The 19730-nt window shown below is 28.6% G+C and overlaps 1 protein-coding gene across 1 annotated transcript in view; it reads left to right on the top strand.

Annotated features, from left to right (window-relative positions):
- The window catches only part of LOC100214421 (WW domain-binding protein 11), a 58710-nt gene that overhangs the window by 27572 nt on the left and 11408 nt on the right, over window positions 1–19730 (top strand). The window contains exons 5-7 of the mRNA XM_065803263.1: window positions 429–448; window positions 856–928; window positions 1937–1991. Of these exons, the coding sequence (XP_065659335.1) occupies window positions 429–448; window positions 856–928; window positions 1937–1991 (148 nt within the window). The remainder of the gene's footprint in view (window positions 1–428; window positions 449–855; window positions 929–1936; window positions 1992–19730) is intronic.

The raw sequence follows: 19730 nt of genomic DNA, 5'->3' as shown, positions 1-19730 counted from the left end.
AGTATAATGACCCAAATTACATTATTCCAATCAACTGCAAAAGCTTTAATTTCAATTTGAATAATAACTGCCTCGTTCAATTTAATTTTTTTACTAAAGCTACTCTAAATACTCTGCCATATGAGGTTGTCAACCTCTATAATTGACACATGCATCAATTTTATTGTATTGCTGCAGCTATACAAGTTAGCTTGCTAGATAATAGTATAGCTGCAGTTCATTTTTGTTCATAGACAGTTCATATCTGTTCTGTGTAACTTTGATCATAATTTTTTTTTTTAAACAACTTGATTACAATTATATTAACTACAATTAACACAATTAGGAATTAACTAAGAAATTAAATGGTAGTTAAAACAGTAAATTTATTGAATTTAAATTTTTATTTTAGCAATTTATTCTATACTTTTAGCATTTTTTTTTATTAGAATCACAAAAGATGAAAGAGGTAAAATTTATTATTTGCATTTAATTATTTTAACACTTTTTTATAAAGTTACTTTTAATAGAATCTTTTATTTGAAATATTTTTATATAATAGCTATAAGTTAATTCAAGTTTTTAAAGAAAGTTGTTGCAACTCTTAGTTAAACTTGCTAAACTTTCTAATTGATTGATTTGTTTTCAGTGATGCTGTAATCAAGTTTAGTCCTGTAAACCACGTGATTAGTTATACTAGCATTTTTATATGGTTTGTTTTCAGTGATGCTGTAATCAAGTTTAGTCCTGTAAACCACGTGATTAGTTATACTAGCATTTTTATATGGTTTGCCACTTTGGAGAAAAATAAATAAATAAATAAATAGAGATGTATTAAGTTTTAAAATATTTTATTCTATTAAGCTCATTTTTTAGCAAGATGAAGAAAATCGTAAAAAAGAAGCTGAAGAAGCAAAGTTCTCACTTGCAGAAGTAACACTTCCACAAGGTAAGTTTTTTTTTACCAAAAATGAATTCTGTATTTGAAAAAAGTTTTTTAAAAAGATTATAACAAATAAAAATATATGAACTGTACACTAGTTTAGTAAACTTTTATTAAAGGTCTACTGAGATTGGTTATTTTCACTATTTTATTAAAGGTCTAGAGAAATTGGTTATTTTCACTATTTAAATTTTAGTTGTTTGCACCTCCAGTTGTGCCAGTCAAAATCAATATCAATCAGTATAATACCAATTTATATATAACACCAAATCAATATATAGTTCCAAATATATTAATTATTAGTACAATAATTCTTCAAAATACTACCCTTAGGATTTAGAAAAATAAGGTCAACAAAATATTTTTAATCTAAAACCGTTTTAAAAAGTCATAGATGTTCAAAATTAATAATTATAAACATCTATGACTTTCTAAAAATTTGAAAAGCAAACGAAAGTTTTTGGGCAATTTTATTTTATTTAAAATTAAAGCGTTGGATTTTTGTTTTTAATTTATTTGTTTTGTTTACAATTTAAATAAAAGTTTTGTTTTTTTTAAATTTGAATAGAATGAACGTTTTGCCATTTTATTTTAATTATTTTATTAAGAATTAAGTTTTTTTTCCTTCTTTTTTTTAATTGTATTTAGAATTTAATTAAAATTACCTTTTTTCCTTTTTTATTTTATGATAAGTTTGTACTTATAACTTTACTATTCTAGTTTTCTATGACATAAGGTTTTCCATTTTTTTTAAATAATTAAGTAATGAACTTTAGGACAAGACATATTGGGTGATAGCTGGAAAGCTTTTTTTTTAATACATATTTCGTTAATTTTCAGACTTTTAGTCAGTTAGTACATATATATATTTCAGACAGTTTGGTTGAATTAATAAACTTTAAACCTATTTTTTATAAATATATATTTTTTTTATTAAAAGAGTATGTTTATAATAACAAGAAATTTTAATGCTGCATATTTGTTTTTGTTTTAAAAATACATATTTGTTTTTAGGTGCTTTTGCTCCTCATGACATTCCAATGCCAGTAATGATGACTTCTATCCCAAAGTAATATTTTTCAGGTGTTTTAGTGTTATTATAATGATGGCCATTTTAATAACAAATTTTATACCCTTTACTACCATTATGGTAACAAACTCTATACCCTTTATCATCTATCCATAGGTGGTAAAGGGTATAGGGCTTGTATATTTAGAAGTATATACATATACATATATATATATATATATATATATATATATATATATATATATATATATATATATATATATATATATATATATATATATATATATATATATATATTAAGGTGGTTCTAAAAACAACTTTTTCTGAAAATGACTGCTGGCACCCCCTGAATATGTTGTATATAATTAAAAAAATGCTAGATTTAAGAAATTTTCGAATAAAAAATATTTTAAGGGGTTGCTACCGACCCTCGAACATTATTTAGGTCCCTAATATTATTAAAAAAAAGTTTTTTAAGATTATGTCATGTTGGGTCTCAAACGAAGCAAAATCATATACAAATTTCAAAAATAATATTCATTTTATAAAAAAAACATAGATAAAAAAAATTATAATCAAAAAATCTTGTTAAATTCCCTATTTTCATTTTTAGTTAAAAAACGTAACTTTTTGTTTACTAAAATCTAAAATAAAAATTTAATTATAAAATGATTAATATTTTTAAAATTTTTATATAATTTTCCTTCATTTGAAATCCAACATGACATAGTTTTGAAAAACTTTTTTTTTAATAATATTAGGGACCTATATAATGTTCGAGGGTCGGTAGCAACCCCTTAAAATATTTTTTATTCAAAAAATTCTTAAATCTAGCATTTTTTTAATTATATACAACATATTCAGGGGGTGCCAGCAGTCATTTTCAGAAAAAGTTGTTTTTAGAACCACCTTAATGTATATATACATACATAGTAAACAACCGGAGTTGATATTTGGCCGGGGCCGGGTTTGATAAGATATAGTCGGGACTGGGTTTGTGACTGCATAAACATTTATACATCTTAAAGTATAATTTTTTTATTTAAAATTCATGTTATATTTTGTATATATATGCATAGATAAACATCATTATGATCAACATGATCATCATAATCATCATTACCATCATCACCATCATCATCATCTTCTTCTCTTTTGGCAAATACTACACCATATAAATACTAAAGTTTATATAAATATGAAAGGATATTGTATGCCAGCATCTGAATAAATAGCAAACATATATGTTTATATCGATAATATGTATGCATAAAGCGCATCTCAGAAGCTTTATTTCCTTCTGGACTAAAAGTTTGGAAGCTTTTATTCCTTCTCTTCAATTTTAGATCAAACCTCATTCTACTCCATATTTTTTTCACCATCTTGAGTAGTTGCTTTATTAATCATTTATTTCATCTTTTTTACAAGAACATCTCTCTTAAGAACAAATATCCTTTATTATTCCAAGAAGGCAATGTAAAAAGGTCGCATCTGATGTTAAGCTCTGTTATTCTCAGTTTACTAAATCTTGTATCTTATATCAGATGTTAGGTTCTAGAGACTTCTGGTTAGCCTTCAACAATGTCATTAACTAAAGTAAGTCTAACATTTAATCTTATTAATTGTATAATATTTAATAATATTTATTTTTTAAAAAGTGCTAAATAAGTGGTTCCGATTTTTCAAAACTCTACAAAACACTTTAACCTCTCCAACTATCCTACGATTAATCTTCACTCTGTTATTATTTTCTTTATATAAAGATATTGAGATTATTAAATTATTTCTTACTAACTGCAGTTATAAAGTTATTCTTGAAGGCCTACACTCTTCTTTATTTCAAGTAACTTTAAGTGTATCACAAGGTATTTTGTGGTACCCTTAAATATTTGCTCCTGTATTGCTTCTTATCTGCAATATCAATCTTCATGAAAATTTTACATCTAAAGTTTATTCTTCATGAATCTAAAGTTTAATCTTCATGAAAATTTTACATCTGAATTTTACATCTAAATCTCCATTTGCTGACAACTCAACTTTATATTCTTGTCTTGACAAAAAATCTTCACTTTTTGATTGCTTAGAACAAGCAGTTGATCTCTCTTGTAACAGCTTAAGGCTTGCTGTGGCTTATGGACTTAAATTCTGGACTTAAAATCTGCAATTTTTGTTAGACAACAAAACTCATTTATTTACTGCAAAAAAATATTGCAATAATGTTGGTATTTCTATTTTGATGAAAAACAACCCTCTTACTCTCAGACAAAAAGCACATTGTAAATGTAATGCGGCCATGGTGTAGTGGTTAAGTGCTCCCCACTACATAGGTAGTACCGCGCTCAACTTGTTTCTCTGCACAGCGGCCTTGGTTGTCGAGGTTTGTGTTTTGGATTTATATATTTGAGAGAGGGTTATAACCACAATTAAGTTGCCTCCTCATCTGCAGTGGCGTTTTCAGCCCTGGTAAAATGAATTAACATTAAAAAGAGAATAATAATGATAAATTAGACTTGCTTTATCTGCCAAGCTTGAGCCACTCTCCCATTGTTGTAAGGTTGTATTTCTTTCTTTTTCTACAAATACAATCATGGTCAGTGCTCAAACAAACTATCATCTCTATTAAAATAAACCAAAACTCATTCTTGCTTGTTTCTTATTCAACAAGTTGCATCCTTTTACTGTATCTGTCCCTTAATGCTATAAAAACTTTTATTAATCCAGTTTTTTTCCTTGCATATCAAAAAAACCTTATTACAAATAGCCATCTTCATGTGTTTTTTTTATATACGACCTACAACTTTTCAAGTCTTCAGTTGACCATTTCCTAGTATTTTTACTTATTCTCTATTTTAAAGTCTTGTTAGAAGTAAATTAGAGTTTGAAAATATATAAATGTATGCCAGTATTTAATAATTAGTAATATTAAGTAAAATTATAATATATAAAGTATTATAAATTTTTTTCTAGCCCCGGCTATCTACCCCTGCTAAATCTTATAGTTTAGCCGGGGCCCCAGTCATTTATTATATATATATACATATGTATATATATATATATATATATATATATATATATATATATATATATATATATATATATATGTGTGTGTGTGTGTTCTATCTAATACAAAAACACTAGATTTAAAATTTTTTTGAATAAAAATATTTTAATGGGTCCCTAATATTTTCAAAAAAAAAAGTTTTTTAAAAGTATGTCAACCTGGTGCTCAAATGAAGCAAAATTATATAAAAATTTCAAAAATAATATTTAATTTGGAAAAATTGTAACTTATTTATTAAAATAGTCATAAAAATGCATAAAAATTCATTTTTTTGTTTTTTGGTAAAAAACATAATTTTTCATGTAATAAAACCAAAAATAACAATTCTATATTTGAAATTATTTTTGAAATTTTTATATAACTTCGCTTCATTTGAGTACCAGGTTGACATATTTTTGAAAAATTTTTTTTTTGAAAATATTAGGGACCCATTAAATATTCGAGGGTCTTGAGGGACCCCTTAAAATATTTTTTATTCAAAAAAATTTTAAATCTAGTGTTTTTGTATTAGATAGAACACATTAAGGGGGTCTGCATATATTTTTTTTTAAATGTTGTTTTTTGGGACACCCTAATATATATATATATATATAACATGTATCTATAATGTATATTATGTAAAAGTTTTTTATGTTAAAAATCCGATTAAATGACAAAATTTTGATACTTAAATTGGAATTTAGAATATAATTTTCCATGAACTACACTTGTTTTTTTTTAAGTTTTTAGATTTTTTTACATTTTTTATTTTAGTATTTTACACTTGTTTTTTTTAAGTTTTTAGATTTTTTTACATTTTACATTTTAGTACTTGTTGGATATTTAACTTTAAAACTAGTCATTTCTTTTATTATAGACAACTTATGTTACCATGCCAAATTTATTTGTATATTAACCAAATCAATATTTATTGTATAAGAATTTTTTAATCCAAGTCAATTGTATGCATTTTATTTCCACAGTTGGTAACAAGGCGAGGCCACATTTTGAAGCCAATGCATGGCCTACTTAAATTACACAGCCTGATATGTTACATTTTCCGTAAAAATAAAAAAGGCTAGTTTTTTTTACAGCTCCTGTCTAAAAACTTAATTTTTGTTATGATTAAGAGTCGTGTTTGCACTATAAATGTTTTATTCTTATTTTATTAAAATAGTTTAATAGTAGTTAGATTTTTTTTGAGTACTTATTTTGTGCTGGATTTTTTGTTAACTGATTGCCTGCTTCAGTTTATTCCAATAACATAGAATACTGAAATAGGTTTACAGATAGCTATATATTAAAATGCTACTGAAAATAAACTTACATGTTGCTAAGATTGCCTAAAACTCTCTATTGAAAATAAAATCAAAGGTTTGTAATTTTTAATTTCTTTTAATTTCAAATAATTAAAATTTAAAGAAATCTCTTTTTACTAGGAATATTTATTTGGTTTTTTTTTTTTTTTTTTTTGGAATTCTTTTACTTTATCTTTCCTTAATGAATATGTAATTTCTTTTTCCAAATTATTATAAAAAATATTATTAACAATACGAGATCTATATTTGATTTTGACTTTTGATGTTTTTCATTTGTAAAATCAACACTGCTATTAGAAATCTATAAAATTTGTTCTTCAAATTTTTAATTGAAAAAGAATGATTGCAATGTTTTATTAGAATAGGAGAAATAACATAAAATACTTAAAAGATGACAAATAAAACTAGAGAGAGGTTGAATTGGATATATAGGTTCTTCTCTGTTTAAAATATCATGTATTGATTATAAGTTCAACATCAAAATCTTTTTGTTAGTTTTTTTACCAATATTACTTGCTTTTGTGTATATATATCTATGCTATCTTCAGAAAGCTGACACTAGTATTTATGTAGACAACTAAGCAATATCTGGCATAATTTTTTTTTAAGGATTATCAAAATTTTGATAAATATTTTCTGGAAAAGTCTGCCACTGGACATTTAACTATACTTACTAAAACCTAGCTCCAAACGATCACTTTGTAAATTAGAAGAACATCTGTAAAGCCTTCTTCACGCAAATCATTCATAAGAGATACAATTGCTTGTAGTGTTGTAATTAGAGCACAAGAAGTTTGTTTTGTGAATGTAAAGTTTTTATCGAATTTCATTTTGATCAAATTTCAGTACAATTTGCAATTTCTCTATAAAGTGTGGGTTTGTTATCACCTTTCAAAGCATTGCTGAGTTTGATGAATTGAGTTTCTGCTTTGAATTAAGTATGATAAATAACTTATAAAACAATGATAAAAATTGTGCTGCATCTTTTCTTTCAGGAAAATAACTCTAGCAGTAACTTCAACATTTTTTTGTGTTTAACAAGTTATTTCTTACATTTTTTTATAAAACGGAATATATAAAATAAAAAGTATGTTTTAAACACTCCTTTTCTAAACTGGATGATAAATAGTTTTCTATCTCCATTATATGCTTTATAAAACTATTAAGTTGCATTAACATTAGTAGAATGGTTATCGGTAACAACAGCTTTTATTTTAAATTCAGTTTAGTGCATTGAGACAATACACTAATCAATTTGTTTTTTTGAACATAAACCTGTTATGTAAACTTTAGGTGAGGATTTCTAAACATAAGAATAAATTTTTGAAGGCCTACAATCATAAAAATAAAAACAACTTCTTTATAAAGATTACTTTATCAATCTTTGCCAAATTACCAAATTATTTACCACCTTGATATTTGGTTGCTTTCGGCAAAAACATCTTACCCACAAAATGCAGGCAATCACTTAATACACAATTATTTTTCAATGATTTTTCTAACATTACAACTTCGTTAGTTTTTAATTTTCACCACTGCAAAATCATTTAGATTAAAAAATATGACAGCAGGCCTTGTTATAAAGCATTAAGCGTAGAGCAATATACGTACGCCTTAAGCAATTTTTACGTAAACAGTAAACGATTCTTTATAAAGATTCAATGGTTTTTCTATTGTATTATAGTTTTTTAATTTGTAATTTTCACCACTGTGAAACCATTTAAGTAAAGAAATATGATAGCATTAATTAGACAATGAAAAATTAATTTATTAACAGCTATTGACTCCAAAACAATTTCAGCCTGATATTTGTTGGCCTACTGTAGGTAAATGGCATTGTTTCATTTTAATTGGTGCGTGTTTAAAACATGCAGCATAATAGAGTATTTACATTGAAAAACATTGTTTTGCAGTGTAAATATTCTGAAGATAAATCCATGTTTTATACCTAATAATTGCAATTATAATAAATACAAAATTACAAACCTTTAAAATTATTTCCTACAGAGAGTTGTGGGTAGTTTTAGCAACACGCAAGGTTATTTTTAGTAGAATGCTGGTATGTTTTGATATAGCAATCTGAAAGCCTCTTTTAGTATTCTGTGTTATTGGAATAAACTGAAGCAGGCAATCAATTAGCGAAAAATCCAACAACACATAAAATAATTACTCATAGAAAATCTAACTATTATTTAACTAGTTTAATAGAATAAGAATAAAATATTTATAGTGCAAACATGGCTCTTAACCATAACAAGAACTCAAGCTTTTATATATAAACTATAAAAAACTGGTCTATTAATTTTTTACGGAAAATGCAACAAATCATGCCGTGCAATTTAAGTAGGCCAATGGCACATTCTGCAAAGTCAAGGTAAATGCCTAGCCATCCAATATTTATAGCAAAAAATCATTTTTGTAATGTATAGTGTACACTTATTACTAGAAAACATTTATATCCAACAAAATACATGAACATTAAAGAATACAAAAGTCACAGTATAAAACATTTTTCTCTAACTTTTAAAACAGATTCTATTTTTTGCAGGATTTAAGCTGCAATAGAATCACAGTATTCAGGTATTATTTTATGACACCACATTTTCATCATTGTTTTTTTTAGATCTGCTAGTTTTTTTTTAGGGCTTTTTTTATTAACCTCTGCTTTCAATTTTATACAAACAATTTTGATGGGGTAAATTGCCTGGCTACAGCCCAAAACCATTAATTGCATTTTCTTGGAGCCAAATCTTGGCAATTTTATCCTGATGGCAAATCCCCTGTAATGTGTGAAAATCTCAAATTTTCAAGTTTGAAACCAACTAGACACATTTTTCTTCTAAGTTTTCAAATAACTCATCAACTTGTTATTTTGTCTTTTATACCTTACTGCATTAATTATAGAAAGTCTCACCTTGCTGAAAAATGTGTAAACCAGCACGACTATTTGCAGCAATTACACCCCAAATCATAATTACTGGACATTGCTTACAGAAGAACATATTGGGGATTGAAGCATAATTAAGGTGGCCAGCAAACAATAACTTTAAGTGCTGCAAACTGTTTAACTTGTCCTTTGTCTGAGAACATGGTGTACGGCCTCAATATAGCAGTTCAATCCTAGTGTTTTTTGCAAAATGAGGCACCAAAGTTTTCTTCAAGATAAGCAGCACAATACATTTAAAGAATAAAGTTACTAACATTCATACTAGAAGGCATTTACATAAGAATTTATGAGCATAAAATCTTTATATCATTCATAGCCAAACCGCATATTATGTTGCTGGTTTTTAAAGAAGTAATTTTTTTTTTTTTTACATGATTTTTCCGGATTGATGCCTCATCTGTTATCTTGATGGGCTTAATTATTTTATGAACAGTTGTTTTGAGGATTTTTTTAAACATGTAACCAGATTTCTGTCTTCCTTGGTTACAGCAGTTTGCAAGTTTTATTATATTAAGCTTTGCGGAAAAAACTAATTTATAAATAAAATGAAAGCAAAACTAACAAAATAGGAAATTTGTTTAAGTTTATTCAAACTTAATAATAAGATTTGCAAATGGCGGTAACCAAGTTGTCTAAAATAAAATACTCATGCGTGGACATACAAGATGAAAAACTGCTCACGTCTCCTGGGAAGGCTTGTATATATATATTTATGTAAATTTATTTTATAATTAGTATAAAGTCCATATAAAAAGGATACAAAAACAATTCTATGTACATCTTGTAGTATAAGTGTAATCTAAACCAATAAAGGAGAGCTACATCATGACCCAGGTACTGCTCCAAATAAAGGAGAGGTGATGAGTGTCAATAAATAACATCTGGTATATACTGGACATTAGTACTGGTTGGTGGTTATTGTAGGCTTGATCACAAAAATATTTTTTTATAAACAACAGTAATTGACAGTCTAGTTCATGTGATTACAGTATTTAAAAATAATTATGATACACAGTGATTCAGTCAATGTGATATTATTTCTTTTTTTTTACGGTTACCTTAAAAAAGTGTATTTTAGTAGGTACCTCTAAATATTGTCAGATTTGCACAAAATGTTTTGAGGATAATTATAAAATCATTTCTAACACGGGCAGCCTTGCGGAGCAAAATTTGTTTTAGGATTTGAGGGGGACGATTTGAATTTATATTAATATACGATAATTCATCATTAGGTTTTTTAAGGCCTATAAGAATTTTCCGAGATGTTGAATATGATATCAAGAAAATTTACAATTTTTAAATTAATGTCAATTTCAATTTGGAAGCCAATATTTAACCAATAACAAATAATAATTAAACCATCATCGCAATACAAGCTTAATGGATTAAAATGAACTATTTTAGCTAGGGTATTTAAAATATGTAAGCCTACAAATTTTAAAGCCTACTTTCTGATGAGCCTGCTGATGGCAAAACATGCTGTTTTTTTTCAATTTTAAAGAACGAAAAAAAATATTTTTTCCATTATTTGATAGATTGCCTGCCCAAACTAAACCCTCAGCCGATGTAGCAACACTCCAGTCTGGCTATTTGTCAGTCGATGTAGCAGCACTCTGTTGCGAGTTAGGCTATAAAATAGTCAATGAAGCAACACTCCTTGCACATTAAAAGTTAAAAAATTAATAAAAAAAACATTCAGAATGTTTTTATTTAAAAAAAATAAAAACATTGAAATTGTTTTAAAAAACACTCTAGTCTTTAAATTTGTGGTTTTTTGGTTTAATTACTTCCTTCAATTAAATTAATGCGTTTTGACATAACCTTAATTTTATCAGCTTTAAAATAATAAACAAGCGAAGAGCCATTATATATATATATATATATATATATATATATATATATATATATATATATATATATATATATATATATATATATATATATATATATATACCATTTTAGTCTCCTTTGTTTTATCAATTTGTCTCATTTCTCTCTCTTTCTCTCTCTCTCTCTCTCTCTCTCTCTCTCTCTCTCTCTCTATATATATATATATATATATGTATATGTATATGTATATATATTAGGGTGTGTCGATTTTTTTTTTTTTAAATATTAAAAAAGAGTAGTGAAAAAATGTAAGTTTACAATTAGTTAACTACAGTAAAACTTTCAAAACCAAATTCTAATAAGTGCTAGCTCGGTAAATTTTGATTTCAATATTTCACATTTTTGGTTGTTTTAGACGTTAGTCATTATATTTAAATTTGTTTATGGAATAGCGCTGATAACTTTTTTTATCAATTCACATGGTGTACGTCGTACACCATGCATAGGCGTAGGAAAAGAGTAAAAAAATAAAAAAGTATCTATAACAATAAAGGTCGAAGTTTTTAGCATTTTTTAAACATTTTTGAAAGTCTTTATCTACTTCCCTACAGTTTTTAGGAGGGTTGCCATATCTTTTTTGCTTCTATTTCGTGACATTAAATGTCTACCTACAAGCTGAGCACGTATATATGATTCTCTTCGCTCATGTGTGTAAACATGGCTTGCAGCTTCAGTTACCAATTTGACACATCTTTCAACTGACTGCCTATGAGAATTCCAGTGAGGAATTTTCATAGGATAGTTTAAAAACTCTTTGATTGTGGCAGATGTAAGAGGGCAGGTAAGTGGAGGCTCAGTAACACTTAAATTCCATGTTATAAGGTCTGATAGCTGTTTAGCATTAGGATTTATTTCTGGTGTTCTTCTTACTCTGAGACTACCATCTCCAACTTTAATTGAGTTGATGAAGATTTGAACAAGATGAGTTACCTCATCTCCTATTCCTCGTATAGTAAGAATTCTGTTTACAGCTTCTTTTCTTTCTTCGGCATTTTTGCTGCAAAGCATGGATTGTAAATTGCTTCAAAATGTGCATACCACACTGATCGTCTAATTGTTGGCATAACGATATCTAAAACATTGTTACTCTGAGTTCTAAGTAACTCTAGTTGATACAAGACATGTCTAGGTCCTTCAACCCAACTTGAATGAACTTTTATATTAAACCAGTTAGAAATATAAACACTAACAATAAAGTTCACAATTATTTCTAAATTATCTAGATTTGTACCAGTAAGGCTATGATTAGACACCCAAATTCTGCAAAATCGAAATACTGTTGTTAGCCATCTACTGTGACAGACTGGTCCAATTTCCAGCATTGCTAACTTGATAGGCAGATCTCCAGTCTTTATTTCTTGACAAATTTGATAAGCATCACTTTGGTCAGTGCTTAAATCCTTTACAATCTTCTGACTGAGATAAATCAAAGGGGGGCCTAAATTTATTTTAACAAAGTTGGTATTGATTTCAATCCCAGTTGCTGTGTCAAGCATTTTACCAAGTGGTCCTGACCATTTATTATGAGAAAGCATTGGACCATCTAAATGTTCAATTAAATGTCTTAACCCTAATTCTCCAGTATATAGATCACAAACAATCCAAACTAATCTTCTATTTAATTTTTTTTTTACCCATTGCATGACTCCGCCTGCCCAACCAGTATTGACATTTGTGCTATCTCCTCCAACAGCCATGAGGTTTTGATTTTGATTTTTCCTGTTAAGGCAGTCAACTAAGTGATCTGCAATAACTTCAGCTTTCTGTTTATTATTGGTTATACCTGGAACAAAATGAAAAAGATAGTCACCACCAGGGTCTTTTACAACAGAGTAATGTTCTTCTTTAATCAGACTAGGAAAATTTCTTTCATTTACCTCTATAAACATTTTTGTGGCATCTACTCTCCCGTCAAAAAAAAGACATGACACAGGGTTTTTTTCTAGGTCTACCTCAAACTGATTGTTTAATTCTTTTGCCAATTTTTACTGAGCCCTTTTTACCTTGTTATGATCTATAATAAGATGGCAATCACTCTTGCTTATAATCTTTGCATCTATCAAAGTTGCTGTAACTATTTCAGCAGTTTCTCTTAAACTTGTATGGTGTCTCATACTGGCCAGAGCAATATTTTCAATACTCATGGTATTATAAACTGAACATGTTTGATTCAGAGAAAATTTACATTGAGTTTGATTATCACTTTGAATTGTTTTCTGACCACTGCCATCTTTAAATGATGAAGAGCAGCTGTTTATATAAATTGCTTGAACATTTTCACTATACTCATAATCCTGAAAAATTAAATAAATTGTTTATATTTTTAATCTGTATTTAAACTAATATTGTATACAACTAAGAGTTTTAAACTTACTTGCTCAATATGTGGCAATAAAAGAGATAAGGATTCATTCTTGACAAGCAATCGATTTGTTCTATTTGATTGAATGTTTCATCTGGCTTTAAAATAAGTAATTTATACATATATATATATATATATATATATATATATATATATATATATATATATATATATATATATACATACAATATTGAGTATGTGATGTAGTTGTTCAAGCTTTCTACTTAAGTAGTTACCTTATTTTCTTTATTTACTTTCATTGTTCTTTGTTTTTGCTGTTTTATTTTAATTCTTTTGGATTCTTTTCTATCTGCACCACCAATATAGAAAGTTCAAAAACTGTAAAACCAATTTTAGTCCTCTAATAGTGGATGAACTGAAGCTCTAAAATCGGTATTTTTTCATCTCTCTTACATTTACATTTTATATGAATTTTTTCCATACATTTTGAATCACATTTGTACTCTGTACAAAGGATTAGTTTACATTTGCAAAATAAGATGTCCACAAGATTGTCTAACTTTAAACTAAATCTTTCTTTTTCAGCTTTTTTACCACGTCCAATACCAAAATCAACAGCTGATTTCCATAAACACTTAAGTTTTTTGAAAATTGTTTTTTCATGAATAATAACAGGATATGTAAAAAGTGCACTTGCTCTCAACCATTGGCCAAGTAAAGCGGGTAACATATCAGTAACTAGATGATCTACAGTATAGTTCCTAACATTTTTATCATTAATTTCTCTTAAAAATATACCATATCTTAGCATATCAATAGTTGTTGGAAGCTCAGATGTATAACGTTTTTTTCCACTTCCTACAAGATTGTTCATTTTAATAGATAATGCATTCCTTGTTTTTTTGACATTTTTATGTCAAAATGTTTCCGGAGCTTTTCGTTTGGTTGGTATTTATGACATATTAATTACTTTTCAACGAAAAAAATGAAAACTTGCGAATTATTGGTAATAACCAAAATAAGTGAATTAAGAATCAAAATTTACCAAGCAAGCAATAAAATAATTTCATTTTTGAAATATCACTTTTCTTAAAAAATGGAGAAGTTATATTTTTTCACTACTCTTTTTTTCAAAATTATAAAAAGTTCATTTTACCTTAAAAATCGACACACCCTAATATATATATATTATATAAATATATTTTTCCTAGCAGTTATAAAAAAGTTGCTTATGTTTTGGAAGACCACATTTTTACATTAATACATACAAAACAACACATTTTTTTATTTTCAGATAGTTGTATTATGTACTAATCATTTCCATATACTTATTTAATATTAACAATTAGATTTCATTTATAGAGTTTTTTTTTTTTTAAAGAATGCTGTATTTAGTAATTGAAGTTAAAAGAATAGAATTTTCTATTTGATTGCTAATGTTTTGGAGGACATGCATCATGTCACATGAAAAATCGTTTTTATTACACAATAATATATATATATATATTTTTTTTAAACATCTTCACTTCCAACAAGTCTGCAAGCAACCACTAATTAAAGTTGGAAGTTACTAGAAGAGAAAAGATGAAGATTGTAGAGCAAGATAATGATTGATGGACAACTTAAAGGATTGCAAATTATATGAATCAGGAAAGCAAGATGAAGGAAGCGAGTTCCAAAGAACTGATGTTCGAGGAAAAAAACTAGACGAATAAGCATTTTTTGAACAGTCACAGAAAAAGGATGAGACTTGATTGAATGACGAGTAACATGAGAATGAATTTTTGTAGATGGCATAAGAGATGCTAGCTCTTTAAAGCAGTGTCCATTATAGTATTTGTAGAAAAGAGAAAGAGAAGCAACATTACGATGATGTGATAATGGTTGGAGGTTGGCTGCAAGAGCAGGCCCAACTATGTTTACAATGTGTTTTTGCACCTTGTCTAAAAGAGAAAGAGCATCATTAGAAGATCCGCCCCAAATATGGCAACAGTATTATAAGGCAAAATTTGAGATTTATAGAGATAGAGAATATATATAAGGCAAAATATATAAGAATAATATATAAGGCAAAATTTGAGATTTATAGAGATAGAGAATAGAATCCGAAGTAAGAAAGTGATGAGCTCGATAAAGAGATGCAACCTTAGCAGATGCTAATTTTGCAACTGATTTGATATATGGTTTCTAAGAAAAATCGGAAGTAAGAGTTAATCCTAGAAGATGAAGAGTAGATGACTCATTGAGTACATCACCGTTCATAAATATAGGAAGATCTAAATTATTGCGATAATGATTGGCTGAAAAAAATTAAGTCTTATCTGTATTGAAGTTCATCAGCCACTGTGAGCCCCATGCTGTAGCAGAAGTGAGATCCTTTTCAAGCTCAAAAGCCCCCCCTCCTCCCCAAGCAATCAGAGAGTGTTGGTTTCTTATCACGACAAGAATAAATGGTAGTATCATCAGCAAACAATTCCACCTTAGATGTGAGAATATCAAGAAGATCTTTAATGTAAATTAAAAAGAGTATAGGGCCAAGGATAGAACCTTGAGGAACCCCTGAAGTTACAGAATAAGAAGAAGAGTGCTGTCTATCGAGGACAACTTTTATACTACAATTGGAAAGGAAGGATTCAATAATCTTAAAGATGTTGCCAGATACACCATAAGAAGAGAGCTTATGGAGAAGACCAGCATGCCAAACTTTATTAAAAGCTTTTGAAATGTCAAGAGCGATGGCCTTAACCTCTCTACCTTTATCTAATGCATGATAAAACCTATTGGTTTTTACTGTTAGCAAATCAGCTGTAGAGCGAGAAGATTGAAATCCGTATTGATGGTCAGAAAGTAAGTTATTAGATTCAAGATGAGAAATTAAGTGTTGGTTAATTAAAGATTCAAAAACCTTGCTTATGATAAGAAGAAGACTAATGAGACCGTAGTTAGATGAATCAGATCACTCTCCAGAATTTTTGAAGATAGGGATAATAGATGCCGCTTTCCAGTAGGCTGGAAAACAAGACTCTGATAAGCAATTGTTGAATAGTTTTTAGAGTATAGACGACAGCTCTGGAGAACACTTCTGCTAGACAATAACAGGTATGTTGTCTGGGCCACAAGCTGTGGAAGAGTCTAGGCAGGAAATCACTTTAAATACAGAAGCTGGGGCGATACAAATGTCAAGCAATGGATCAACCTGTTTGAAACCTGGAGAAGAGTGAGGCTTGACCTGGAATCGTTAAGAGGGAACAAAAGATTCCATGCCAGCCTAAATCCACAAAGTTATGTAAGAAGCACATTTGTCGACAGGAAGATGAAAGAGATCTACCCAAGGGCCATCATGAAGAAAACCACAGAAAGAGTCCCAGTCAGCTTTAAGGTAGTTGCAAGAGGTACGATAATAGGGGGATTCAGTTGATGAAGAATGAGATATTAGTTTTAGAGAGATCAAACTGTGATCAGAAGCACCTAAGGGTGAATGTGGAGAAACTGAGCACTGACTAGGATCAGAAACAAGACATAAGTTGAGTAGAGAAGGTAAATGATTCAGGTTGTCTGGAAAGCGAGTTAGAAAGTTGACTATTTGAGTTAGGGATTGAGAAAGGCAAAAGTTGTGGGCTTTAATGCCTGCATAATCACTGACACTAGAGCCAAGCCATTCAGAGTGGTGAGCATTATAGTCACCGATAACAGCTATATTAGCTGTTATCCGTGACTTTGATCAGAAATAACATCAAAAAGAGTGCAGTCTTGAGATGAAGGTTAGCAATATAGAACAAAGAGAAAGGCGATAGAGTAAAGTGGTGCTAAACGAAAGCAATTGAATGAATAGTCTGGATGCAAACCTAGTTTCACGACAAATGGGGAAATTCTTACGAATGTAAATGCCCAGGCCAAGCATGTGACTATTGGAGTCTTTACGAGTTAAAGGAAGATAACCATCAACACTAAGATCGCAAGATGAGACAGCTGAACTCAAATTAGTCTATCAAAGAGCAAGTAGGTCTGGTGAACTTTGCAAGAGATAAGGCTCAACAGAAGAAAAGTTACTTTGAAGACCACGAATATTAATGAATGATAGGTTTAGAGAACTTTGCGATGATGATTTTTTGTTTTTTATAGTTTTTGATTCATTTTTAAATTTGTTGAAGAGCTAGATTGTACTCAGAACACTGTTTAATAGCCGAAACAATTGCCTCATTACTATTAATAAGCCCTAAACCATAACAAAGGGCTCCAAATGTGGTCTCGGCAATGCACACCAAAAGTACAACAGGGACACCATCCATGTGCAACATGGCACTGTTAATACTTTGATATTTTTCAGCCGTTGATGGAATCAGCCTCTCTGAGAGCTACCACAGAGTTTGGGAAGCCTGACTACCAGCCGGCCTCAGAACCATAAAACTGAATTTTAGAGCTATGCCCTCATTAGGAGATAATAAAATGAGTTGCCATAAAAACAGAGATATTAGCAGAACCCATGCATTGATTCAAGAAGATCCAGCATTCAACATCCTAAACTGGAAAAAATGTATTAAAAATACATCTGCGCTAGCCTAATAGATGAAGAAGGGGTGCGAGGCTGGTCAACAGATAGAATCTGTTTACCCCTTAAGTCTTTGCCCAGGAGGCCTTCTACAAGACAGTAGCCGGATGTATTTAACATCTGCCCAAGATGAGTATTTTTATCGAGACACCATCTCTAGAATTTCTCTATTTTAAATAGAGAAATTCTAGAGATATTCTAGAGATATTTCTAGAGAAATAGATTTCTTCTATAGCTTTTTTGTTGAAATATCCCCCTTCTTTCTTAAAGTTATTTAACAACTTTTTTTACAACTCTAAATTAGTTAATGACTACAAAAATTAAAAAGAATAACAAGGTGCCTATCTGCAAAGTGCAGCTTATAAATTGCCTTGGCACTTTTTTGCCAAAGCAATTTATCAAAATACTAAAAAGCCCTCAGGTTTTGAGTATTTTGTAAAACCATATTCTAGTAAAACCTTATTATCAATTTTTTTTTTTGCCAACATTATACCAACCTTTAACAGATTAAGGCCAGCAAATTATTGCCCATCTCATATTTTCTATGTCCAAGGTCTGTATATATGTGTGTGTGTATATTTATATATATATATATATATATATATATATATATATATATATATATATATATATATATATATATATATATATATATATATATATATATTAAAGTAATAAATTTTCTTTTTTCTTTTTATGTACAATTTCTGAAAATATTTTGAAAAAAGTTATGGTTAGTCCCTAAGGTCTGAAAACACGAAATTTTTTTAAATAAGCATGACCAAAGTGTATGTTACAATAAACTTAAATTGATAACATATGTAGGTTTTGGATGTTTATAATGTGATAATATAAATCCTCTCTTTTTTAAACTAACACAAAATGCCTAAACTTATATGTATCATATGCTACGATGGGATTTTTAAGTATATAATATAAACAAATGCTTTATGCTTTTAGAAAATCCCAACTTAAATGTTTGCTGCTTTTAGCCTTGCTGAAAGTGAAGTCAACAAACTAATGTGTAATACCCATTGTATTACACATTAGTTGTTCTAATCATTTCAATTCATCTAATCAGTTAACATCTATCAACTCATCTAAAAACAATACTAAAGGTCTTTGACTTAAAAATTTTTTTCTCAGATCATGCATTAGTATTTTCATAACAACCACATTTATTTCACATCCAATTTTAATTTTATTAAAACATTGGCATATAAATTTGCCAAATGGTACACACAAACGCCAAAGTTCACTGTAAAATGAAAAATGAAGTACACTAGTATAATAGAGAATTATTTTTTGAACAAAGCATATTTAGACAGTTGTAAAGAAAAAAAGTAAAGATTTATTGAAGAATGTTTAAAATTATACTAATACAAAGACAAAAATAAATCCGACAGTGCACCCAAACTTGTACAGTCAAAGCATGGATTAAGGAAAACAAAGTTTTTAGATTTTTTGCGCTGGCCAGCTCTATCAAGTGGCTTGAATCTAATGGAATTTTTATGAGCTTGGACATACAAAGTTAGTCAAGCTTCATATAAGATCCATAAAAAGCTTAAAGCAAGGGTTAGATGCAATTTGAAGAAGAGTTCCAATCAAATTCTGCAACAAATTTGTTAAATTGATTAAAAAAGAAGTTTGCAGAAATTTTTTTTTTTCCCACCAGTTTTGATTTATTGCAGTTTTATTGACAATTTTTGT

The sequence above is a fragment of the Hydra vulgaris genome, chromosome 08 (genome assembly GCF_038396675.1).
Source record: "Hydra vulgaris chromosome 08, alternate assembly HydraT2T_AEP".
NCBI classification, from domain to species: domain Eukaryota; kingdom Metazoa; phylum Cnidaria; class Hydrozoa; order Anthoathecata; family Hydridae; genus Hydra; species Hydra vulgaris.
This window is presented reverse-complemented; position numbering and strand designations above follow the sequence as displayed.